General features: G+C 31.1%; 2 protein-coding genes across 2 annotated transcripts; both read left to right on the top strand.

Annotated features, from left to right (window-relative positions):
* The first annotated feature begins 3,250 nt into the window (after window positions 1-3,250).
* Window positions 3,251-6,713, top strand: LOC133688291 (uncharacterized). The gene is made up of 3 exons (XM_062107724.1): window positions 3,251-3,436; window positions 3,747-4,043; window positions 6,395-6,713. Exons 2-3 carry the CDS (start codon window positions 3,776-3,778, stop codon window positions 6,472-6,474), a joined length of 348 nt encoding a protein of 115 aa, XP_061963708.1. The 5' UTR covers window positions 3,251-3,436; window positions 3,747-3,775; the 3' UTR covers window positions 6,475-6,713.
* Window positions 6,714-23,633: 16,920 nt separating this feature from the next.
* Window positions 23,634-27,414, top strand: LOC133689814 (guanylate kinase 2). The gene is made up of 11 exons (XM_062109871.1): window positions 23,634-23,929; window positions 24,444-24,477; window positions 24,640-24,744; window positions 24,852-24,928; window positions 25,026-25,155; window positions 25,462-25,824; window positions 26,309-26,430; window positions 26,509-26,644; window positions 26,733-26,778; window positions 26,866-26,971; window positions 27,060-27,414. Exons 2-11 carry the CDS (start codon window positions 24,475-24,477, stop codon window positions 27,175-27,177), a joined length of 1,206 nt encoding a protein of 401 aa, XP_061965855.1. The 5' UTR covers window positions 23,634-23,929; window positions 24,444-24,474; the 3' UTR covers window positions 27,178-27,414.

Raw genomic sequence — 27,414 nt, 5'->3', positions numbered from 1 at the left:
GTTTCCTTTCAACCTCCTCCTCGCCCATGACCAGCTCCTCCACACCAGCCATCTCCCCCTTCCATAGCAACACCAGCTCCCTCCACCTCGTGACCCAGCCTCCTCTCAATAGAAACCCCAACAGCAGCCACACTTCGTCTCCTTCAACCTCGCTACAAAAACCAGCTTCTCCTTCCAGAAGGCTTCAGCAACGGCAACATCCAGCCATCGTCGCCTCCACACACCAGCAGCGTCTCTCAGCTTCTCTTGAAGACATAGGTGGAAGCTTGATCTCTTCTCTCCTTCCAGAAGGCTTCAGCAACGGCAACATCCAGCCATCGTCGCCTCCACACACCAGCAGCGTCTCTCAGCTTCTCTTGAAGACATAGGTGGAAGCTTCTCTTCTCAGCCTCAGCTCCCCCACATGTGACCAGGCCAGCAGCGACACCAGCCAAGGCAGACCAGTGCACAGCCCATTTCCTCCTTGCAGCAGCGCTTCTCCTCCCACGGTAGTTTTTCAGCCAACGCCAGCTACCTCTTCAAACCAGCACCGTGAGCAGCCACAGACGACAGCTCCAGTCAGCGACGCTCCCTAATCTTCCTTCCTCGGTGACCTGCGATTTATTTTTCTTTTCTTTTGATGAGGCATGCAGGACGTGAATTTAATTCACGTCCTGCTGCCTCCCTTTCATAGCAAAGAGAGGCGGGCTGACCCTCAACCCAACTCAACCCAATCCAACCTAGCCTATCCCATATGGATAGACTGGTCCAGCCCATCTTAAAGAAAATTATTGAGTCTTCCGTTGGTCCAACCAGCTGAACTGAGCTTTATCCTCAGGCCCAACTAGCTCAGCCCTTGGGATAAGAATATGTTCTCCAAACACATCCTAATGTATTTTTTTTAATTTTTAATTTGTTTTTATTTTTATATTTAATCAAATAAGTCTAATAAAAAGCTAAAAAATTATAAAACAATTAAAATTACCATTTTGAAATTTTTGTGGGATCCTTGTACATTTTTTCACTAATTTTGTTTAATATTAGGTTATAAACTTACACTTTAAGATATGAATATGATATTAAAATTATATGATTTTTCTCAAAAATCACGAAAAAAATTCAAAAATCCAAAAAAAAAATTCTTATTTCGTAAAATACAAAATATGTTTTTTTTAAGAATTTCATTTAATATAGAACCAAGACTTACACTACCAGATTTTTTTCTAAAATTTTGAAAAATCCAAAAAACAAATTCCCTCATTTTAAAAACACAAAAAATATTTTATTTTTACGCACACAGTCAAATCATAAAGGTTTCATGTATATTATTTTTTAAAAAAGATAGAATCATATTTTTATCATATTTTAAAAATAAAAATTGAATATCATAATCAATTTATGATTATTCATTAGAGTTCGACTAAAAATACCAAAAATTTTACAACAATTAATTTGTTATTCAGAGTATTATGATTTAGATGTAAACTTTGATATTTGGAGGTATAAAATTACATTGTAAAGTATACCCTTAGATATTAAAGATATAAAAATTATAAATAAATACAGTGCTAAAATCTGGATCCTAAAACGACTAGGATTTAACCTAATAAGATATAGATGTTCTGAAAAAAAGAAGATATATCTTGAATCTCTAATGAGACTAACAAATAAAAGCATATCTTAGATTAATAATCAATCAACGATACAATTTACTATAAGTAAGATGTACTGAGAATTATATGTTTTTTTTTATATAACTAGTTTCTTTACCCAAGTTCTCGTAAATTATTAATTTTTTTAGTGATTATAATATCCGGTGGCATTTCTTGAACCCTATACTTTATAATTAAATTTAAATACCTTTTGTGTCCATGAGGCAACTTTGTCATTAGACACTATACACCTCAGGACAAATACTACAAGTAACAAAATTCTCTCAGCATCAATGATTTCACACTTTACAGGTAGCAGAATTCGAAACGATCTCTAAGAGCTTGTTTAACAGTGTGGTTGTAGGTGCTTTTTAAATAATTTTTCGTGCTAAAATATATATCAATGATGTTTTTTTATTTTTAAAAAAATTATTTTTGATACTAGCACATTAAAATAATTCAAAACATACAAACTATATTAAATTTTAACAAAAAAAAATTTTAATTTTTTAAAAACACAGGTTAAAATGTGTTTCCGCTCAAAGAATTCTATCTAGCAAGGGTTGCCCTAGCACAATGGACCGTGTATGATTCCTCAGCACTCGGCAGTTAGGGCCCTTTTTATCTCAAACTTGTCACATATGTCTAGTCCATGTCATACTCTTCGTACCATCTGGGATGGTGAATGGGCTTTAGTTTTCAAATCGATTGTGTTTTATCTTCTACGTGTGAAATGGTTTTGCTACCTTTCTTTTGTCAAAAAATAAAATAAAAAAAATCCAACAGAAGAATCTGCTCTCGTGATGAATTATTATATTATATTATATTATAAAAATACCGAAAAAATCAGTGATTTACTGTAGCCAATGTGGATTACCATCGTGTATTTACTCTTTTTGCTCTTCTTTACATAAACTAATCGTCTTGCTAACAGAGATAAAATCTTCAATTTTCACCGGATCCACAAGTCATTTGTCAATTGACAGGATTTCTTTTTTACAATTAAAATTACTTTGTTGTTTTAAAATAAAAAATTAAACTTTTTGTATAGGAATTTTTATGTCTTTCTCATTGCATAATAAAATATTCAAAGTGTTTTTCATTAATATCAAAATAATAGTTTTTAAAATATTATTTTTAATATCAAAATATAAAAAAATATAAAAAAATTAAAATTAAAATTAAAAAATAAAATAAAATATATTTTTTTTCAAAAATACTTTTAAAATAAAAAACAAAGGAGATCTAAATATAAAATTTATACTAAAAAATAGAAATGATAAAACTTAGAAACCAATTTTGTAATTAATATCAATTTGACTATAAAAAAATCAAGGATAATCAACAAGGTCAAATGTGATAGACAATTTTTAGTTTAATGTTTGCTTCTTCTTTTTTTTAAGGTTTCTAAATATTTATTTTTAATTATCTTTAAATCTCATTCTAACAAAAACATAAAAATTATGTGGATTCAATTTAAAGAAATTTTGTCCTAATAAAAAATAACAAAATAAACGTGCACTCCTTCCAAAATCTCTATTCTCTTGTACCATCACGTGAGAGTCACATGATTCAGTCAACATGTGGCAGAACCTGATTGCACATTGACACAGCAATCTCCATGTCTCCGTAGTTCTAAACTTTCCACGCCCTTCAACAAGTCAAATCCCAGATTTCTTCAAGCAGCCAGAAAGGAATCAAAGGCAAAAGAAAAAAAAATCCGCAGTCTTTCTTTACCATCAACTCTCCATAAAACCCACAATCAAAACGACCGAGCCGGTGTCTTGGTAACGCAAGGTTACGAGGTACATCTCTTCCTGTTCCTGTCTTTGATTTCATTTCATAAAAATATGTTTTTTTTTTGTTCTAAATTTTTATGGGCCAGCAGTAGTTCTCTTTTTGTGATGATTTTGAGAATTGTAGAAAGAAAATATGTCGTGGAAATTACTAAAAGCGATTAACCCATCTTTGTTTTGATTGATTCTGCTCATGGTTGAGGTTTTTTCTGTGTGTGACCCAAAAAGGTTGAATCTTTTGGTTTTTTTTTCCTGATATATTTATATATTGTTGTGTAGTTCTTGACCAGTATCTGAAGCAATTTGGTTTCTTTTGCAGCTAATTAGGATTTTTAAAAAAGTTAAAATATGGCATCAAGGCGCAATGTTCGTTACAGTGCTCTTCCTGATGATGACAATGATGATAAATTTGGTGTACAATATGACCCTCGATTTGATTATACACCTGGATCTTTTGATAGAGTCCCATGGAAGTCCATTTTCCTTGCAATTTTTCTGCTCTTCCTTGGATGTGTACTTCTCTCTCTATCATTCTTTATCTTCACTGGTCACATGGGAGGAGAGAAGTCCCAAGCTTATGGTCTCTTAGCTCTCGGAATCATTACCTTCATGCCGGGTATGTTAAAACTCAATGAGCGATTGATTGCATAATATTTACAACGACCATGATGAAGACTATGATTAGTTAATCATTTGTTTATATCTTTGGAAATTTTCACATGTTCCATTCTTTATATTGCGAGTTAAATGTTTCTGTAGAACTAAGGAACGAATGGTGAACCAAAGGTTCTTGGCTTTTCTCGAGCTTTATCAGGTTAATGAATAAAAAGGAAGTGCAAACAGATTTAGAACTACCTTAAATAACAAAGTGATATAATAGAAGTTGATAGTTTTTTCAATAAAATGGTTCACTCACATGCAAGGCTAGTTTAGACTGTTATTTGTTAAAAATGTGTTGTTAGAGGAAATTTTGATGATTCATATTTGCTATGTAGGCATTGCTCAACATGCCTGACTGTCATTCAATGTTGTAATTAACGTAGTTAATGCCATGAGTCCAAAATGATGCGCACTGAAGTGATACTGTCTTAGGTTGATCAAACTTCCTATTGCTTGACATTAAGCATAATGAATTTCCTCTCTTTCGTTTTGTGCAAAATGATTTTCATGTAGTGCTCATTATTAGTTTGTATATGTTAGATCAACCTTGTATTGTCTGTGACATCTCTCTCATTTTTGTAGTCCACAACCTTCAGCTCACTGGGATGTAGAAGTTAGTTGTCTAAAAAATTACGAAAGATATTCCATCATGTTTTGTAGAAGCCTGTAAAAGCTTGTGGAACATGAGGGTGCACTCTCTTTAATTGCTTCTGTGATGCTGAGTTACCAAAACGGCACAGCATTGCTGCAAGTTAGGCTTGCAATTGAAGAAATAAAATAAGTTAAAGATGCGGTCACTGGCCCAAAAATTTTCAGATCGCTCTCCTTGTGCCATGATGTTCTAGATCACATGTGAATAGTTGTGGCGGGGGTGGGGGGTCAATAAATTAGATTTTTAGCCTTAAAAATAGAAAATTTTAAATTTTGCCCCCCTATGAAATCTTTTCTCTGATTTGGCCCTCCCAAGCTCTGCCCCTGTGGCTACAGTAGAATCCTACAAACCATTAATTACTTGCAATTTCTCCATGAAGCTTTTTTACATGATGATGTTTGTATATTGCTTTTGAATTCCTTATTTGAAATATGGACAGGATTTGATGGCCGATCACTTACCTGCCTTTATTGTATTCTGTAATTAGGATATGGAAACTTGGTGTCACCTTCGTTTGGTGAATTTGTAGAGAGTCTATTGTTGTGAATGAGTTCTGCTTATTCAGTTTCTACAGACACTGACCAAGTTTCCTTTAGCTTTTATTTGAATATATATATATAAATTGCTCTAATAGAACAATGGTATTCTAGACTTCTTGAAATGACAATACTTTAATTGCCTTTCTTTGTGGGGGAAGGATGGCATGGTTGGGGTTGGTGCTTAATAACAACTAAATGAAGCACCTTTTCCATTTGGCTTCCTGCCTTTTATACCGCATAGAAAATTGGTTACTATCATGATGCTAGAGGTGCTCCTGTTATGGAGTGAAACTACATTCATCCTTTTCGATTGCTGAACTTCTGTAAAATTAATACTAAACGCATTGAGTATGTCTTAGAACCATCTGACTATAGTTCATAACTTCATTAAATGGAAGGTTTAAAATTCCACAGTCAAGAAAAAATGAAAAACCCAATCAATATTGCTTTGTTATTGGTTGTTATGGAAGTTAATGCCTTGCATTTATTGCTGCTAAATCACACCATATTCGTATGTTGGGTAAATCCATATACATGTCGTAGAAGAAAGCGTAACCTGGCCATAAAAAACAGGTTGCTTGTCTTAACCGAGACAACCGGGATTTAGAGTAGGAAGCTAGAACAGTTTAGTCATTCATCCAAATTCAGAAATCGTGATGGCTTTGCTAGCATTATGACAATTAGGTTTATAGAAAGATTGGCCACCTAAATTGCAGAATGAGCGTCTAGGATTTGCTCAGTAGATGTGGAGGATATTGTGAAATGGGGACTGACATAAAGTAGTTTAATAATATGGAGTTTTCAGTTCCTTTTCTTTTGAAACATAGTAATTTAACGACACATGGAATTTTTATTGAGCTATCATGAAATTTATAAGCATGGTGTTTTTGAGGTTGTTTGTATCCATTATGGACTCGCTTTGGCATTGCCTTTTTGTGGAACTCCCATCTGTGTTCCCACGTTGCATTTATTTTTCAGCTCATAATCCAAATTACATGAAATCATATTTCCAATTCAACCAATCTGTTTCCATATGATTTTTCTATGACATGCTCTTATATTTTTCATGACCTGTTCAACTGACCACTGCTAAATTGACCTTTGTTGTGGTTGCAGGCTTTTACGAAACTCGGATAGCATATTATTCATGGAGGGGTGCTAAGGGATATCAGTTTGCTTCTATCCCTAAATATTAGATGTGTGCCTCAGTTAAGCTTGCCTTGGCAGCAAAAACTAGGTTATGTTGTTGACGAAGTGATTGACAATCTGGTGTACAGAATCACATGCTTCTGTGTTTCTTTTTCTGTTATCCCAAGCTTCTGTATTTCCAAGCATCAAGATGTTGGTACTCATTTTTGTAAATTTTCCTTCTTCGAGACTGATTGTTTTGTGATTTCTTTTTGTAGTCAACGAAATAAAGATTGATTCTTGCTCACATCATGTGTTGATAAAGGATTATATTTGATTCTATTGCTCGACCAATAGTAGTTCTGTTATGCGGAAAGGATTATCAAATAGTTAATATTTTAATTTTTCTACCGAAGGGGTATGGTGAACATATTATTTCCCATGAATGCTGTGCGCATTGTTTTGGCATGAAAATCTGCTTTGGTAATTTCGCGAGTTCGAGCGGCGAATGACAGGATATACAAGCATTTGAATGGCCACCAAAGCTTCGGTAGACCACTCATTTCAAGCTTAAAACGCTGTTAACTTGCAATCTGCTGAACGTGGTTCCCGCCTTGTTCAGCTTGGAATCCTACGTTGTGTTCTAATGGAGGGCACTGGCTTCTCAAATTAGATTTTTGCCATGGGCGAAGCAAATTGCTCCCGAAAATGTTATCTGGTCCTGAGCATATCATAGATAAGCAAATTACTGGGTCTTCTTTGTCAATTGAAAGAGCCAGTATTTGAAAACCCTACGACGACAACAACATCAATAAGGTCATAGATTAAGTTAACGAGGTAAGGTTAACGAAGTTGTAATATCACAATCAATCAGTCCCAGTCCTAGGCTACAATCACATTAAGTTATATTGTTTGCTGGTCATTTTTCACCTGTGATATCTTGGAAAAAAATTATGAGTATTGTTTTATTTGGCCTGTTTTAACAGCTAGAAATCGATTTTTCTTGTGCCATAAGCTATATTGCATGAAAATAATAATAATAATAATAATAATAATAATAATAATAATAATAATAATAACAGGCAGCTTAAATTGAAGCCTCCTCCGAAGTTGAAATTTAGACATGGATAGTAACTTCATCTACACTACAGTAATATTGCATATTCCCCCGTTAAGTTTTATTTGTCTCTGTCCGTTTAGAAGTGCATTTTTAATTATATTTGGATGCATTTTAAAAATGTTTAACTAAAAAAAGTATTAAATTGATTTTTTTATATTAAAAATTAAAAAGAATACTTAAATATATTTTCAATCACAAAATATATTTTTAAAAAACATCGTACGCAGTCAAGATCGGAATTATGATGCACTCGAATAATTTCAATGCATTAATTTGTATTAGTTAGATTGTTAGCATCATCAATATGAATGGATGGAATTCTTTAACATTGAAATCAAAAGATCACAAGGAATATTTTCATCATTATCAACTCTCGTGTACTGAGACTGAGTTAACTTCTCTAAGATATTTGCCTTTAGCCCAAAGATCCATCCGATCCAAACCCATCAGCAGCCTTCCATGAAAGTTGGAAAGGAATGTTTATTAAGTGAAGCGTTATTGACTTATTGGCACCGGCACCGGCACCGGCACCTTGAAACTGTATTGGCACAGCGACACTGCCTAGGCACATTCTCTTCGATTGGTTTTTACACATTAAATGACCTAAATGCCATCTATTCCTATCGTTTCTGAATATTTCTAAATTGTTCTTTATACCAAGGGATTTTGACAGTAAGGTAACTTTTATTTTTATATGCTTTTTTAAAATGTATTTTTCTAAAAAAATATTGGATTGATAATTTTTAATATTTTTAATATACTAATGTTAAAAATAAAAAAAATATTTTTTAAAATATATTATTGCACTATACTGTCATACATGCAAACAACCAAATAAACATATTATTTTTCCTTTATCATCATTGATTTTTCTTGCCACTTTCTTTTCTAAAATAAATTATTCATTAATTTCCATAAGTGAAATGGATCTTGTTAGTTGTTATGCTACTTGTGTTCATCATCTTTTTTCTAATTCATTTGTATTTGTTGGTTCTGTGTAGCTCTAAAATGTGATAAATATGGGTTATTCAAGCTTAAATTAATTAAAGAATCTGATGAGGCCCCAAACCATCCAAATTCTTTGGAGGCAAAGGATTATATTTGGATAATTGATTAATTTCTTGGTTCTAATAATTAGATTTATTTTTTCTAATTAAAGTGGCTAGAAACGAGTGTCTGATACATGTAAAAGGTTGCATTTGATGAATTTAAAGATTTTTCGATAATTAAGTCAATGATTTTTTTAAAAAATATAATAATATTATAGACATATACTCTGAAAATAAATATGTAGTAAAGAATAAAGGTTCTAAACCTTTTACTTAAAGAATTTATAGTCTATTTATATTACATGAGTCTTTTCATAGAGGGAGAAGAGGCTAAAGGAAATTCTCAAAACTACTAAAATCAAGGGGCCTTGGTGAAATTTTTTATATCTAAAGATCTCATGGTCTGCATAGTGACGCGAATGCTATTATAGAGAAAACAGCCTCTAAAAACTCCTATAAAAATTTGAGTACAATTCAACATCGGATCAAAAGTTATGATATTTTTGAACCGTCATTTTAGTCTAGCGCGACCAGACTTCCTTTTAGATCTAGAACTGTCCCACTGGTTTATAAATGCATTTACTAGGCCATCCATGTAATTTGTTTGTGGTATATCCTCATTTAGTTGTGACAGATCAACACTTGACTGCTCAGAATCACTCGTTATCGCAAGTCCAACTACATTATTGACATTGAAAAATAAAGGATAACTACCGTGTAAACAATAATTTTTTAAGATTATAATTGGAGTTTATTTATGAGTCTATAAGTTGAAGAAAGATTTATATTTTGACTTATAAAACATATTTAAAAAAAATTCTTTAAATTATGATTTTTATGTGAGATGGTCGACTGGTTCATGCAACTAGATTCAACTAGATGACCAATTGAGTTAGATGATTGAAGTTTCATTTTGTTGTGTTTATGAAGCGTGACAATGTGAAAATATATTATTTCACCAAAAAAAAATTAAATGGTTTTATTCTATTCTGCCAAAATTTTAAAAAATATATGTTAATTTTAAAAAATATCCAAATTTATCAACCTAGATGACGTTGATGAGCTCCCAAAGCCATGCGTTTAAAAAATATTCAAATTAACCATTTAGGTGGTGGCCCAGTGGTAAGAGCTTGTGATTAAGAGGTTTGCTTTTTCTGTGGTTTCAGGTTCGAGTCATGTGGTTGCTCATATGATGGCCACTGGAGGCTTACATGGTCGTTCACTTTAGGGCCCGTGGGATTAGTTGAGGTGCGCGCAAACTGGCCCGGACACCCACGTTAAACTAAAAAAAAAATCCAAATTTATCCAAATTTTATCCTCTCTGACAAGTGATAACAGCAATACATGCACATACAAAATTTTATTTATTTTTGTATTTACAATGAATAATTAGTGCTTTATAATTTAGGATTGATTACGGCCATATTCAGATAATTGCCAATTAAATTTCTTATTGCATCTCAGTATTCATATTTATTGACTTTTGGAGATTAATTAATTAATCTGATTGATAAGTGGGTTTGAGATTTAAATCCTGTAAGAAAAAAAAACACTCCTTGAATACTGAGCGCGAGTTACCTGCTAAATACCTAATTAAAAAATGATCTAATTTATTATGAAAAAAAAGACTTGAAAATATTCTTATTATTTATGTACTTAGAAAAGAAAACCCATTAAGAGTAGTGAGTTCCATCTGATCCATTTTCTAAACCTATTTGGAGTGCCAAATTGACAAATACCACTATCATGCAATAGGGGTGTCTATGGATAAATATGGAGTTGGATTTTTATATATAATTTTATCTAACTTAATTTTTTATATTTTATAAAATATAAACTTAATTTATTTATTATTTACTTGAGTGAGTTGAATATATCGAATTGAGATGAAAATTTGGTGCATATTACAGATATTTACAGTTTGAACATATTAATTTCATTATTCTTTGATGATTCTAATAAAATGTTAGGTTGCAAAAGAGCATTGGTTATACAGGTAAAAGATACAAAAAAAAAATAAGTAATTAAATACATGAAGTTTGAATAAGAGAATTGAAGAGAAATATTAAGAGAATGAGAGGCAGTATTTAATGTGAAGGCGAGAGAGTAAAAAATTTAAGATAAAAAAAATATTATTTATATCAAGAATTAGAATTATTTATATGAGATTATAGATCAATTTGAGCAGGTTTTAAAAATCTCAATTTAATTTAACTCGTAATATATTTTTAATAAAAAAATTAATTCACTATTATTCTTAATATTTATGTTATCCAACTTTAAAAGTTCTCAAAAGTTCACAAATAATATAAATATTATAGATAAGTAGTATTTTTCTAAACACCCCGGACAAGGAACATAGTCACGGACCAAAAACAACTATTGATAAAAGACACGTGTACCCTCGAAAGTGTTACCAACGTTTTCTAGGACATATGAACTAAAGTAAGCAAGTCATTGTAATTAAAAACAAAATTATAAAGTCGAGCCTTTCCCGCCACTTGAGAGACAAGCTTTTAGAAAAACTTCTTTTAGCATGTACAAGTTGCCAACTTGATACTATAAAGGCACCGATTGTTTTTAGTTTTTACTGTTGAAAAGTATTTTAAAATAAAATTGATTTTTTTTTAAAATTATTTTAATATGCTGAAGTCAAAAATAAATTTTAAAAAATAAAAATAAAATTATTATTTTGATGTATTTTTAAATAAAAAATATTTTAAAAAGTAACCGCTACCACATATGCCAAACAAGCTCAAATTGAATTTAATAAAGTCGACTATTTTAATAACATAAATATAAAATCACAATGATACTAAATAAATTAAAAAAAATTAACAATGAAAAAAAGTAAAAAAACTCGATTCAAAGTCAACTCAATTAGCACGTCAAATATACAACGTGGTTATTAGTCGAAAGTAAAATGGAAAAATTTGAAACTCAATTTTTAACAACTAAAATATTGAAGGAAAAAATTGAAGAAAAAAAATAATCCAAAAAAGATAAGAAAAACTTGACTCGAGCTCACCCGATTCAGCACATAAAATTTATGACATGTTTGTGATACCGAAATAACCTTGTTGAAAGAAAATTAAAATAAAACTATGAAGGTGAATTATCAAACATCTCATTATTAAAGAGTAGGATAACACATTATTTTAAAATCAGTGAAAATTCCAATAAAAAGCAGATAAACAAAATAATGGAGCCTAATCTCCAATTAAATAAATGTTAAAGGATAAAACTGAAAAAACATGAGTTAAAAAAACAAAAAGATAACAAGCAAACTCGAGCGAATCTTCTAAACCTAGGTTGATCTCTTGAATTAACAACGTGTGAAACCCTAAATTGTCTTAAGTTATTTCACTCTCCTTAAAAAAATGTGAGAAGAACAATTTATCTAAATAAATTTGGTAATGACCAAGAGATTACGTTAAAAAACTTTATTACTCGTGATATCTAGTTCATTGATTTTGTTTGAAAATTGTAAAATTGTTATTATATTGTTCCAAACCACACTATAATAAGTTTAGGACCACTGTGATTTGTTGATCCATTTTAGTTTCTTTTAATATTATAATATATAAAATATTTTTTATATATTTAAAGATATTTATTTTTAATGTATTCATCATATTAAATTGTATATAACACTTAACTGCTTAATCGAATAAATACTCATCATATATAATATTATTAAATTAACATATATTTTAGAATATACACACACATATAAATATTAAATATATGATATAGTATGAATATGTAGTTAAATTATTGTGAAGTTACTTAAGATCTCATAAAGTCATGAAGAAAACTTCACATTAAAATTAAGCTTTTTGTGGACTGTAATCCTAGACTAAAACATGTGGGCTTGGATTGAGATTTTTTCTAAACTTTATTATTCTTGACAAAATAAGTTTCCCATGAAACAAGGAAATCTCTAATGCTTAAATCATTAAGTGTGTGGAAGAAAAAGAGAAAAACATAAGAATAAGTTACCAGATCTTAGAACTTGTGAACTTGTTATATTTACCTGGTGATTCAAAGGTATTTATATATCATGGTCATGTCAACTCATACCGAGACATGAAGATTTGAATGACAATTAATTGATGGAAATATTTGTGTCCATCATCAGTTGTAGTGTCTGACCTTTTAATGACCGAGAAATAGGTGATTGTTAGTGATATGTTGCCTGAAAATAACCATTAATCGATAAAGAAGGTACATAATTTGCATAAAAGTGTGTACTTGCAAATAATATATTGGTGAAAAGCATAGGAAATTTTGTGTGCATTGGTGGTATATATTATCATGTTTTGACTTGTAACATCCACATATTTTAGAATACAATCCCATAATATTGCCTTTTATAGTAATGCAAAAATCCAAGGTAATTTTTTTGACATACATTTTACTAAAAATTCAGCAGAGTTTTCTATATATCAGAATCGTACAAAGTTATCGACAACTTTTTTTATATTACAAATCAATACTATAATCATAGTTCAATCATCTCGGACCTTTTTCATATAAACACAACTCAAGAATAGCATACATTTAGTTTTCATAAACTATAAATAGTGCAAACAAGAAATAATTAACTCATATTTACATAGGATACTTAGTTAAGCGATCAAAAGAACATTAAAATTTAGAATATGATCATCTTTAGGATTTTATCTTAATTAATATAAATTTTGATATTGATACACAAACGAAACACAAGATAATAATATTTCTATTTCTGAAAACATAATTACAAGTCCAAAATGAAATACTTGAATCTAAAATACATATCATTTAAACATCTACAAATTATAATATTTATTTTTATATCAAAAGGTGGCCTTAAAGAAATCTACTAGTCAACTTTGGAATTAGAGGAATTTGACAATTTCATCATATTAGAATGTAAAACAATAGTTTTATGAATAAAACACACACACATATATCAATTCATTAAATCAACATTGAGAAAAATTTTAAATTCACCACTTTCAATGTACATATAAATCATGCATATACTTTAACTCTAAAACAAGTTTAATATCCCGGCAATAAACCGTATCATTGCCATTAACCCCTCTCGGTTAGTTAGTCTAACAAATTATCTCGGTTATCTGAACACAGATGCCGCTAGCATTTTTTTTATCAGCTAGTCTAATAAATTATCTCGATCATCTAAACATAAATGTTACTAGACCATCTTCGATTAACTAGTCTAATAAATTATCTTGGTCATCTAAACATAGATATCACTAGCTCCTCTTCAGTCAGTTATTTTAGTTATCTAAAGATAGATGCTACTAGTCTCTCTTAAGCTAGCTAGTCTAATAAATTCATCCTTTTTTATGTTTATATCATAATTAATAAATAAACAATATGCATTTAAAGTAATTAAAGTTATACAATTCTAGGAATTTCTTGACCTTAATTAAAGAAGGTAAAGAAGATCTATCTAATGCCTGCACTGGTGTTGTAGTTTTTTTTTGCTGGGCAAATCTTGTAACCTCTCATGTACCGATATGTAAAATACATCACATACCATTTAATTATCATTGAAATCAAAGTTTCAATTTTCATTTCAAATTTAATTCTCAAGTCAATAGTAAAGAAAAGTTAAGGTTTTCTTAGATACATCCATTCATATTTACATAGTCATCAACACGCTACTTGATTTATGCATTTAATATTTTGATAATTTTTTTTATCATCAATTTAGCCCTATTCTCTCCTCAATTCTTTCAAGATTAGCCAAATATTCTTTATGAAAAAGGGCGTGAGTTTTTTTTTTTAAAAAAAACCAGTCCTCGCGCTGACATTAAATTTTTCAATTAACACTGCTAAACATACAGGTTATGTTAATTAAGTCAACCAATCCTATTTTTCTAGTCAAAATTTTTGGCCGACACATTGTATAAGGGAAAGATTGAATCTTATATTTTTTATTTTCCCCACTAAACTATTTATCTCTTATAGTTCAACGCTACTTTGGCTCTTTTATTTCAATTATCTTCACCTATTTATCTAATTAATTTTTTTAAAAAATTTAATTTAAATCATTTTATTTTCGAGTTAATTTTTAATATTTTACTAACTCGAAAATATTCTAACTAGAGGATTACTTTACTATTGAAACTCGGAAAAATATTTAGTTGTATACGTATTGGATAGCTCGTTGCAATGGTAAGGGTGCAGTCGTTTGGGTCACTTCACAAACAACAACAAAGCAACGAATGTGTTGCCACATTTTTTCTTTTTGAAAACATATGCACCATCAAGATCGTTTAAAAAGAAAAAATATCATTATCAATTGGATTAAGTTTTATGAATATCAAGTAGCAAGATTTAATAAAAAATAACATGTAATTAAGTTGGATGAGGTGGTAAAAATGTTAATAAAAAAATATTATTTTAATTAGTCGAATGAAATGGTTGATGAAACATCTCAAATATTATATGGACTTGGGCTTGTGGCTTGGACCTAACATTTGATCCCTTAGGATCTCTTACCGAATCCAATTTTTTTTTGGCTAGATCCAAAGTGTCAGGGGACTTTATTCATCCTATCCTTAGAGAGTTGAGTATTTTTTTAATTTTTTGCATACAATGCAGGGAGCTTACCCAATAAGTTTATACTTCAGATACTTATAGTCTACTACATTTTCATTTTAAGAGTGTATGTGTAAGGGATATTTGTTTCTAATTAATGTTTGTGTAGAGAATATTTGTCTCTTATTAATGCACTCGTAAGGAATATTTATATATCATTAATGTTACAATGGTAAAATGATTATACAACCCTTCTATTCAATCAAGAGGATAAGATTCATGAGATATAAATATTCTATAAATCACTATGATAAAATGTTTATAATTTCGCTAATTTCAACATATTGTACATGTTATTTACATAGAACATCATTTTCCTTTAAAAATTATTTTATATATACCAATACCAAAACAAGAACAATCAATCTAGTTATTGAGATTTAATGCTCTTTTATATATTTATTGTAATCTCTTTGTAAAGATAATAACTTAAAAATTCAAGAGTATTCAAATATGTCTAAAGAAAACTATTTTACAAGTATTTAATTTCTCAGCTGTCACATCTTTTAAACTACGAGAAATAAATCAAATAGTATTAACATCTATTAAATTTATTATCCAACCACTCAAAAAACTTTATTTTTAAATATTTTAGATTTTATAATATCAATATCAATTACAAAAAAATACATAATAAAAATTCTCTCACCTTTCATTTAGCCAGCCCCCTCCTCTCCCTTTCTCACCATACAAAGAAAGCTCTCTCGTTTTTTCATAAAACAGCCAGAGAAGGGTTCCTTTTATCTTTCTCTAATCCCCTTCACCCTTTTCAATTAATATATTTTTTAATTCTCTTCATTTTCTGTATTTCTATATATAAAAAAAATGGTGCAGGAAGTAATGGAGCGAGCACTGCTTGTCCTTGAGCTATCTGAATGCTAAATTACTAATTAAAAGCATGTCTAATCACGACTGTGATCGGCGAGGCAATTAGATTATAAGAGTCGTGTGTTACAGTTGGTTTTTGGATTTTTCTGACATCAATTTGCTTAGTCTTGCTGGTATTGACAAAACTAGCCGACATAGTCCACGGTCAATGCTGCACTTGAACATGAAAAAACGTAGGAACATCACAATGTCACAATCCAGGGATTAGCTTGCATGCACGCCCTTTCCCCTAAGAACTGGTCAACTAAATTCAAACATTTTGGCTTCGAAATGTAATTTTTCTCGGGGCGGGTAGGAAAACAATCATTCAAATTAGATTCAACAGTAAATTGAATTAGTCAGATAATCAAGAACATAAACGAGAAAAAAAAACTGGTAGCTGGCTGTGCCGGCCCCTTCCATCTAGTAATTTAAGTTATTGTCAATTCATTATTGCACACTAGAAGGCCAAGGCTTTTTGGTGAGGGAGATGCTATATTTTGGAGGTTGCATCTTGCAACTTCCAAAATGAAAATTATCATAATATTTATTTTTGCATTGACACTGTGTTTTTTTTTAAATTAACTTTAAATTATTTTTTTAATATTTTTAAATTATTTTAATATGTTTATGTTAAAAATATTTTTTTAATATATTTTTAACTTAAAAAATATTTTAAAAAATAACCATTACTCTGTAATTCTCGCACCTTTCAAATTATGACCTGCTAGCACTTGATGTCATGATAGCCTTTCCACCCAAAGCTTATAAAAATGGGGAAACAAAAGGCAAGTACTTTTACCCCTTTTATATTAGCTGAGTTCTACCCAAAAAGAATTATTCACAAAACTAAAAAGAATTATTAACTAATTAGATTAAGATAACAAATCAAAAGATGAGAGTAGTTAGATTAGTGAAAAAGATCTAAAAAATCCAAGTAGCTTAAAAACAAGATATATGTATTGGATAACCAGTTAATCTTTTAGTTTTAATAATTTGATCCATTATCCCTGATTATAGTAGCTGGTAGCTTGTACTTGATGCCTAGTAGACCAATATGATCGATAGCTAGTACATGCAAAAAATCTATTTTTGTAAATTTAGAAATTCTCATACGTTTAAGTATCTTTGTAGAAAAAGAAAGTGTAACAATATTTTAAAGAGATAGACTCCGAAAATATATGTGTGTGTGCGCGCGCGCGCGCGCGCGCGAACTTGGAGTTTTAAAGATTCATAGGGTATTTATAGCTCATGAATTTTGTCTTTTGTAGAGAGGATGAGCTAGAGTGTAATTTTACTCTAATAGTATTAATGAGAGATAAATATCTCTAACATAAATATTAATGAGAGAAAATATTTTTGATTCATGCATCAATAATGAATAAATATCTCTTATATAAATATTAATGTGATGGAAATATGGCAGGCCATTAGAATATATTTTTTTATATACACTATCCCCTACACACATAAATATTGATGAAAATATGATAGGTTTTTAGAGAATTTTTATACATCTAAAAGTATAGGGAGAATAGGATCTACAATGTATTGGGCCCGTAAAAAGGTCTTCTATGATAGATAAATATCTCTTATATAAATTTTAACGCGATGGAAATATGGTAAGCTATTAAAAAAAAAATACACTATCCCTTACACAATATTAATGTTGATGAAAATATAGTAGGCTCTTAGAGAACTTTTATACACCTAAAAGTGTAGGGAGAGTATGATCTAAAATGTATTGGTTTCATACAAAGATCTTTTATGGTAGATAGAGAATTCTCAGATGCTGAGCTCCTCCCCAAGCTAAGCCCATGATGCTGAGCTCCTCCCTAAGGCTAAGCTCATGAAGGTTGAGCTCTTTATAAAGCTGAGCTCACGAAGGCTGAGCTTTTTTTCAAGGTTAAGCCCATGACAACTAGACTCTTCCCTAAGGTTGAGCTCATTAGAGTTAGGCATGGAAAAGTTGTTTGAGACCATAGATTTTTAAGCATTCACATGGTTTTTTAAACCTATTAAATTTAGGTTTATCAGTTAGCTAATCAAATTGTTTTGTTTCATGCCAAATAGAAAAGGAGGAATTGGAGACCGTTGTTGCAGAATTTAACAATTATTGGATTACTTGGTAGTCTCCTATAGGTGAAATACATAATGATACATATTTTTATATGTAAAGATGTTCATATATAGAATCATAGGTGAAATACATAATGATACATATTTTTATATGTAAAGATGTTCATATATGGAATCATTTTTTGAGAAAAAAAAATAGACTATCATAGTATAAAGGATTGATTGTTGGAGTCCAAAAACCTACAAGCACCCAACCATTTGCTTGTAAATAATTTTGTTTTTTTTTAATTTTCTATTTCATAAAAAAGACTAACAATATAACACAGTCCTTCGCTAGGCTCTATATGATTACTTCTCGCGCTATGTTGTGGGTTAAATTAATTTTTTTTATTTTAATGAAAAAAATCAAAATCACGAGAAATTCTTTAGAATTATCATTAAACTAGGCTAAGTGGACCAAACTTTAAACCTTCTGACTAACCCATTTCCTAGCCCAAGCTTCAAACTGATGATAGATGATAGTATTTTGAAATGTATAAATCAGATAGTTAAACATGAGCACGATAATATTTTCTTCTAGGTGCAAATATATTTTCACTCTCCTATTATGTTCGGTGGAGCTACACTTAAGGCTTATTGGTCCATCTTGTTTCTTTCTTTTTCTCGTATCGTTATCTCTTCTCAATTGAGCTTTTATTGGGCTAAATTAGGATAAAAAATTTGTATTAAATTGAAGAGTTATCAGGAAGTTATGGAAAAAATTAAAACAAGAGGGAAAAAAATATAAGAGTTATTAAAGAATCGTTGTCTAAATTGAAAAGATACTAGAGAATCAATGACTAGATTGAATAAAATGAGAAAACATGTTGAAGTGTATAACACATGTGCCAACATGTGAGGTAGGCCATCACATGTGGTGGAGTGTACAACGTCATATAAGCTTCAGTGATGGCTATCCTTGGTGTTGTTTGAATCGTCTTGGCGAGGTCTTTCCTCCAAGACAATGCATGGTGGAAAGAGTGACTTATAAAATCTTTTTTCCCCCTCTTTTTCTTAGCCTAAAAAAGGGCTTTAATTTTTTTTTAATATAAACTTTGATTCTTATTTTTTTATTACTATTTATAATAATAATAATAATAATTATAGTTTAATTTTGTAAAATTAATGCCCAATAAATAACAGAACAATGTCCAAAACTATGAACACGTTAGGAAATGAAAAATGTAAAAAATTTATGAAACGGAAAAAAGTTGAAAATATGATATAGAATGATTATATTGAAAAATCAAAACTTTGAGAAAAAATAAAATAAATGAGAAACAACAAAAATGCCACATTTCTACAGTGATTTTACCATTTAAAAACACCATTTTGGTTTATATATATATATATATTTGGTTAACATCTCTTAATAGCTGTCACTAACCAATTTCGAAAATATATCACCTTGATCGTTTCATTTCCTACGTGCAGATCATTTTGATTTTTTTTCAACAATCAATGTATTATTTTTCTTTAATTTCTTTCTTTCTCTCTTCTTCTACACGTCTCAATGCAAAGCATCCATCCGTAAATTTTGTTTTAATACCAATTCAAGGAAGAAGTCAAGTTTTTGTATTCAATTATATATGAAAGTCTTCGGTCTTAATAATTCACAGTTACCCTTTACCTATACCTATGTATTAGTAGCAATTATTTAGGTATTTATTTGATAATTTACTACTTGCATTTATTCTTGAAACCATATTTCTTCTCTTTCTTTTCCCAAGAATTAAAGGGATATTCACACACACTAAAGTAACAATAATTAAATTTCGAAAGCAACTACATTGTTGGATAAATTCTTGACGAAGCAAAGTGTCTTTTGCTTCATTTTCCCGATAGTAATTGCTTTAATACCGTAGAACTGAAAAAATGAAAATAAAAATCAAGGAACCAATAAAAGTGGTGCACTTATCGGGATAGAGAGTATAACTGAAGCTATAATATTTCTGGTGTATATATGTGGTTGAAACATAAGATCCATCCAACTTACGCTTGAGCCATTCAAAATATATTAAATTCAATATCTAGCTGGAATTAAAATTCAAGTTGAAAGGATTAAAAAAAAAATCAAGGAATTTGGGTTGCTGCTGATTATGTTATGGTTTAGAGTTTTGTTGAATAAACTTTTTATCAAAATCATGTACCTTGATTAATTTGAGATATTAATAAATTAGGCTCAATTTTTGTTATATTGTTTGCAAAATGTCTTGTTGCATTAGAACATTATGCTTTTATGACGGTACTAATTTCAATGTCGATAATGAAGGAAGTAATGAGTTCCTAATTATTAAATTAAATATGTCTTTTACCTTGCTATCTAGAATGTTATATGACCAAAATTGGGTAGAATTTATTTGAAATTGAAGTTGAGATTACTGAAAGGATGCAAATTGCAATGTATCCAACTTGTTATATCTGTGTATCCATTTGTGGAGATGAAAATGTGATTGCAATGTTTGGGTTGACCAATGATAATGAGTTGTATATTTTAGAGCTCTATTTAAATAATACACCTAGACGAGAAAACTCTTATAATATGGAGTTCACTCAGGTGTTAAGTTACACTTAAAGAACCACATATAAGAATCATGAATGGTTGGTTCCTCTAGTTTAGGTGATAATTGAATGAACCTAACATTGACACAAGAAATTATAAATATGAAAGTTCAATTGTGTATGACATTTGCTCCATATTATTATGAAAAATCCAAACTAAGTGATGATAAAAATGATCGTTATATTGATAAAGTTGAGGAAGAGGAAAAGGAAGATGTTGAGTTAGTTAAGTCGCTGAACCAATTTATGGGACTTACAAGATTTGTGTGGTCGTCTACTGGAACATGTGCCTTCAACCACTATTTGTAAAGGCGATAACATCAAGCTGACATGGTTGGCCATTCATTTTAAGACCTTTACATAAAGCAACAAAGAATTAGTTGATTATGTATTAATAAATTTTGAATAACATGTTACATACATAAATTAAATACAAAAATATATCTTAATTTTGACATAGTATCAGTCATCATGGCAAGCAGAAAGAGAATTGGTTGGTGATTCATGTAACTTACCTAGATCTTTAGAATGTGAGGAGAGATCATATATTTGTGGAGTGACATCCGATAATTGATATAGATAAATATATTAGATGATTTTTACCCGTAACATGTCGAATTATTTTACTTACATAGTTGTATTTCCTAAGGTGTCCAAGCAATCCGATGTATTATGGGTATTGTTATCCGAGACAGAATTGATTGGTATGCAATAGTTTTTTTATATAAGATTTATTAAATATCTTTTCATATTATTATGGATGATGGGTGTTAAATATTTATTTTATGTATTTATTAGATGCACTATTTAAAAGGAGAGGCTCAAAGAGCAATAACAACCCTCCGCGAAGGAGTCGATGAGACGAGACATGTTTCGACCACCAATACACTCGATTTATGTCGTGGTAGACTTCAGGAAGTTTGGGAGGATGAACATCTCGAAACAAATTTAATAGGCGATGGGATCACTTTTCATGAACAAGGACATGTAGTTGGGGAGATAGGTCCATTCACGAGCGATCTAAACCTGTCCACAAGCATTCAAACCCATCTATGAGCTAGGGTGATTTTGATGCTAACCCCTCCACGAGCGCTATAGGCTTGTCAATGAGGGGGGCGAGTTGGTGTAGTGCAACTCCATTCACAAGCTCTCAAAGCCCAATCACGAGTGTTTTAGGCTAATCTATGAGTTATAATGATTTTTAGATATGGTTATATTATGTGCTTTAATGTTATAAGAATTTTGAATTTAGTTTAAATTAATAAAATGCTATGTGAATTTTAATTGTGTTTGATTATGAGTTGTTAATTTTAATTAACTACTTAAATTGTGTGTTGATTTTTTAATTATGAGTTGTTTTGAGTGTTGAATTGTGAATTATTGAGTTGGTTTTTCATGATAGGGAGTTGAGAGGTTGGAAAAACTGTCATGACTATATTTTTTTTACGAGTTAAAGATATAATTTGCGACTTCTTTAAACTTTGTTATTTTTTTTTAATATTGTTTTTTAAGAAATAAACAACTTCTAAGAAATGCAATTGCGATATGTGAAGTATGGTTACATTGAATTTGACTCATAAACGTCTTGTTTTAGCAATTTGATTATTGTGATGATTAGTGATTTTGACGGTTACAAGGAGCAGTGAGAACTTATCACATGAAAGATTAAAGATAATTTTGTTTTTCAAGTTGCCTCCGGTGAGTTGGCCAATCAAAAACTTTGAGACCCAAACATCCCGCCCCACAACATCACACCAAAATAGAAAATAAAAAACCATCTTTTTTTTTTTTTTTATCTCTAATAAACCACCTTCACCGACATTCACATGTCTAAGGATTCAAGGAGTCTTTTCCACACTTTTTGTTGCCGAAGTTTTGTTTTATCTTTAATTAATGGAGTTATGTTTATATCTCAATTCATGTAATAATCTTTATAATTTTTAAGAATGATATATTTACTACTTTCATTAATTTCATGTTTTTTTTTCTTAAATTTCTTTATATTCCATTTTTAATAAAACTATATGAGAAAAGAGAAGGGGGTAAGATGGATGATTAATGTTAGTTAATGGACTATTTAATTATTTTTAATGCTACAAGAATAAATTAATTAATGTTAATAAACTATGTGCACTAAATAATAATTAACTTGGTATTTATTCTTTCTGTTTATAATTTTTATAACGATCTTGGATTTTGAATTTTTGAGATCAATACCCATTAATACCTCGTATAATCTTCTACCAAACCCAATCAAGTGAAACCCAAACTATTATTTTGAATTTAAAGCGAGATTTTGAAACAAAAAATATTCTATTAGTTTAGTTTCAATATACAAATTCTATTTTTTTTTTTTTGAAAGCCATGACACTTGAATAAAAAATAAACTTTAAAAAGGACAAAAATTATGCTTCTTAAAAGTCTAATTGTTGTTTTAGTATTATTTTTTAAAATGATTTTTGTTCATAAATACATCAAAATATTTTTTTATTATTTTTTAAAGTTTATTTTTAATATTAATATATCAAAATAATTTAAAAAAATTAAAAAAATAATTTAAAACAAATAAAAAAATACATATTTATTAAAACCCTTTCAAAACATAAAAATAAATTTATTAGACTAATTAATTTTTTTTTAAAATCTAACCAAAACTCAAAATACCAACAAAATCAGCGCCACTTCTACAAATTACCCAACCTACCACAACCTCAAAAGTCGGTGCTAGTTTCGATTTTAGCCCCTATATTTGATTGTTTTTTTTTTTTAATTTGAAGAACTCAAATAAATAAATAAATAAAAGGAAAGGAAAAGAGATAAAATAATAAAATAAATAAAACTAAAAAAAGAAGCTTCATAGGGACCTTACATTTCATTCCAAAAAGAGTCAAGAAAATAAGAGCCGGTCTCGTGGTTTCGTGAATTGAATGCGACCTCTAAGCCACCACCCTCTCTCTCTCTCTGAAAACCTTTCTTTCTCTCCCCAACCGCCTACAAATATGAACACCAGCCTCCTCAAATGCAAATTGTCTTTCAGCTTCTTCTTTTATCCTAAGCTCGTTCTTCTTTGACAAAAAAAGGCTACCACATACCCTTCATAAAGACAAAACTTGACCTCCTTGACAAATATAACCAGCTTGACATTCAAAGGATTGTTTCTTGCTGAATTTTTTCCGCCTATACGCACAGGTATAATCATGGGTCTCAATCCTTTTATGGTTTTTTATTTGTTTTAGACTGTTTTTTGCTTTTGCTTCTTTGGGTTTTTTAGCCCATGTCAATGGCTTGATCCGCAGATTTTTGCTGTACTGGGGAGGTTTTGAATTTACTAGTGATTTTTGTTTTTTTTTCCTCTGGTGTTGATGCCATTGACCCTTTTCCTGTCTTAATTGTTTGTAGCTGTTTCGTTTTTATTTTTTCTAGATATGGGGTTTTAGATGATTTTTTTTAAAAAAAAAAACTAATTTGAATGATTTGTTTAATTTTTGCTATGGCATTGGGATTTCTAAATTACATCTGGGTTTTTATTTTTGGTATTAGTTTTGTTTTTCTGTTTTCAAGTTTGGATTTTTTGCTCAATCTTTTGCTGCTTGCCTTCTATTTTTTTGGTTTTTTTTATGTGCCTTTAAGACTTCTAATGCTAGATCAAGAAATATGCATCTTTTTTTATTTGATCTCTTATCTTTCCATGTTTATTGATCAGGAGGATCTTGCATTGGAGACATAGTTTCTCCATGGTGAGCTTTTATGTATTTAATTTTTATGTTCTACTGTGTTAGAATTGGTCAAAGGAGATGTAAAACAACACGAGGCAATGCTATTATTTAGTAACCTGGGAATGTGGATTCATTTGATTGCTTTTTTGTGATTTTTTTTTTTAATTCGGTTTTGTTCATCAGGGAGAAGCCCCAGCTTTCGTTGTTGATAATCTTCTGCAGAATCAGGATGGATTTGGCTCAAAATCCAAAGGCTGCAAGACCACCACAACCATCGGGGATAAAACTGTAAGTGAGCTTGTTTCTTTGATTTGACTCTCATCTAAAACGAACCTTATTCCCTGTTGTGGTTAATCCGGTTAATGATCTAGCTGATCGGTAATTTTTTTGGGCAGTATGTGATTGGTGGTGGCAATGATGAGTCCACATTGTCTGTTGAAGTTCAAATTTTTGACAAAACTACTGGCAATTGGTGAGCTGATAACTCTGCCTTAGTGAGCGTTACTTCTTCGGGGTTCTAGTTTAGAGTTGGGATTGCTTATTGTGATAGAATTTTTCTCCTTTTTCAGGGTAACTCCTATCGTGCTGGGAACAAAACCTAACACATGCAAAGGCCTCTCAGCTGTATCGTTGAATGATGATCGTATCTTGATAGTTAAGAAGGGTTCCACCCCGGATGACTGCATTTGGTTCCTTGAGGTTGGTATTTCCCAAACTTCTTGAGATTCAACCAGGTAAATATTAAGATTTTGTTATGTTCCCAACAGCTTCTGAAGTCACAAAAAATTAGCACCAAAATGATCAACAACAACCCTCATAACATTTTCATCGCTCTCCAAAAGTGTGAACTAAACTGATCTTGAATTCTATTTGGAATACAATATGTTTGATTTACACGTGGTGTGGAACCTAAATGGATAAACACTGTCAATACATTGAATGCAACTTTTACATGATTCCTAATTGCGTTTGCTTCAGATGACTAATTTGTTTTTATTTTGGCAGGTGGATACTCGGTTTGTTAGGGAGCAGAAAAAAATTCAGGGGACTGATGTTGTTGCCTGGAGTAAGGGAGCAAGGGGTTATGCTGAGAAGCCAGTTGTCATAAGTGGTCCTTCTGGAGTGGGCAAGGGAACATTAATATCCATGCTCATGAAGGAATTCCCATCTATGTTTGGTTTTTCTGTAAGCCACACAACCCGTGCACCAAGATGCATGGAGAAGGATGGGGTTCATTACCATTTCACTGAGCGAAGTATTATGGAGAAAGACATAAAAGATGGGAAATTCCTTGAGTATGCTTCTGTTCATGGAAATCTGTATGGGACCAGTGTCGAAGCTGTTGAGGTGGTAACAGATGCGGGGAAGGTGAATATTTCTGTTTCTCCTCCATGTATAAATCTTCATGAAATAAAATATATTGTAGGAGCCATGATAAATGGTTGTAGGTTATTGATTGCTTGAGTTTTTTGGTTATTATTAACCATGGGCAATATCCAACTTTGGTGAACCTACTGAAACTCAGGAATGCTTAATCCCGCTGATGGTATCACATATCAATTAAAGTCCTGTACTCTTCTGACCAGAAAGCAGATTCTTATTTATTTATTTATTTATTTTCTTGGTGGGTTGGGGGGGGGGGGGGGGGCTAATTCATATGGTATTTAGGTACTGGACCAACCAACAAATGATAGTGAATCTGGAATATTGCTTTTGCTGAATGTTTTGAGAAGCCATATAAAGGACCTTTTCTAACAAGAAAGACCTCAACTTAAATCAAATTACTTTCATCTGCAAAATTGAAATGTGTTTCTGAGAATCTTATTTATAAAGTATTTCATTTGGGCTGCAGAGATGCATTCTTGACATAGATGTTCAAGGGGCAAGATCTGTGAAGGCTAGTTCCCTGGAAGCAATTTTCATCTTTATCTGTCCCCCCTCGATGGAGGAGCTTGAGAAACGCCTGCGTTCAAGGTGAGTCAGAAGTTCACATCAACTCCTAACCATTCGTGTATTTTCATGCACTTGTTCTAACTTGAATCTGATAAACAGAGGCACTGAGACAGAGGAGCAGATTCTTAAGCGACTCCGAAATGCAAAAACAGAGATGGAGCAAGGACATTCTTCGGGCATCTTTGAACATATCCTGTATAATGATAATCTGGATGAGTGTTATGAGAGCCTTAAGGTAATACTGTGCTGCTTGGCATTGCATCCATGTGGAGTTTACTTCCGAATGCTTTATATTCAGGGTAGTGTTCTCTGATTTGGTGCAGAAACTCCTTGGGCTAGATGGAGCTGCTGCAGCTACCCAGAGATCAGGTAAGATAGCCATCATAAATAAAATCCATGACATCGCAAGTTTTTAATGTCTTAGAAATTGTAGCTAATATCTTGCTGTCAATCCAGCACCCCAAGGGATTGATCTGCCTACAGACCATTCCGTTTCGAAAATGGATAACAAGATTATCATAAACTGTGAAACACCGGAACTAAAGAAAGCATCAAAGAACTTGTAAGTTCCATTATCTTTCTTCTTCAACATTTTTAATTTCAACTGCTTTGGTTATTGACTTGCAACTACCGTGATTTGTGCTAAGCAGGATAGTTTTGGATGTATCCTCACTCAAGGGAGGAGCTCCTGGACGGACAAGAGGGCTTGACGTGTACGCCATTGACTCGTTTTCAGATGGCTTGAACGGGATCAATCAACCAATCTAATGAGTCCAGCCTCATTGATACTAACATGGTTTCACAAAGTTCAAAAATTTCGAGTCGTCTTTGCTTTATATTCTTAAGAAAGTGAATGGTGACAAAGCTCTAGACATGGTTTTTCCGCAATAATCCCATACCTTGATATCCTCCATTTTTCCCCCCCATTCTTTACTTGTTTTTGTACGGCGACGACTTGGGATTAATGTTTGAACAGTTAATCTATTACTATTCCCTTTACAGCCA

The sequence above is a fragment of the Populus nigra genome, chromosome 3, assembly GCF_951802175.1.
Source record: "Populus nigra chromosome 3, ddPopNigr1.1, whole genome shotgun sequence".
In the NCBI taxonomy this organism is placed as follows: domain Eukaryota; kingdom Viridiplantae; phylum Streptophyta; class Magnoliopsida; order Malpighiales; family Salicaceae; genus Populus; species Populus nigra.
The sequence above is the reverse complement of the archived record's forward strand: the minus strand, read 5'-3'. Positions and strand labels throughout refer to the sequence as shown.

Coding starts and splice junctions, on each gene's coding strand:
- LOC133688291 (XM_062107724.1), top strand. CDS start 3,776: ATGGCATCAAGGCGCAATGTTCGTTACAGTGCTCTTCCTGATGATGAC. Junction 4,044..6,394: donor AATCATTACCTTCATGCCGG/GTATGTTAAAAC, acceptor TTGTGGTTGCAG/GCTTTTACGAAACTCGGATA.
- LOC133689814 (XM_062109871.1), top strand. Junction 26,431..26,508: donor GAGAAACGCCTGCGTTCAAG/GTGAGTCAGAAG, acceptor TCTGATAAACAG/AGGCACTGAGACAGAGGAGC. Junction 26,972..27,059: donor AAGAAAGCATCAAAGAACTT/GTAAGTTCCATT, acceptor TGTGCTAAGCAG/GATAGTTTTGGATGTATCCT.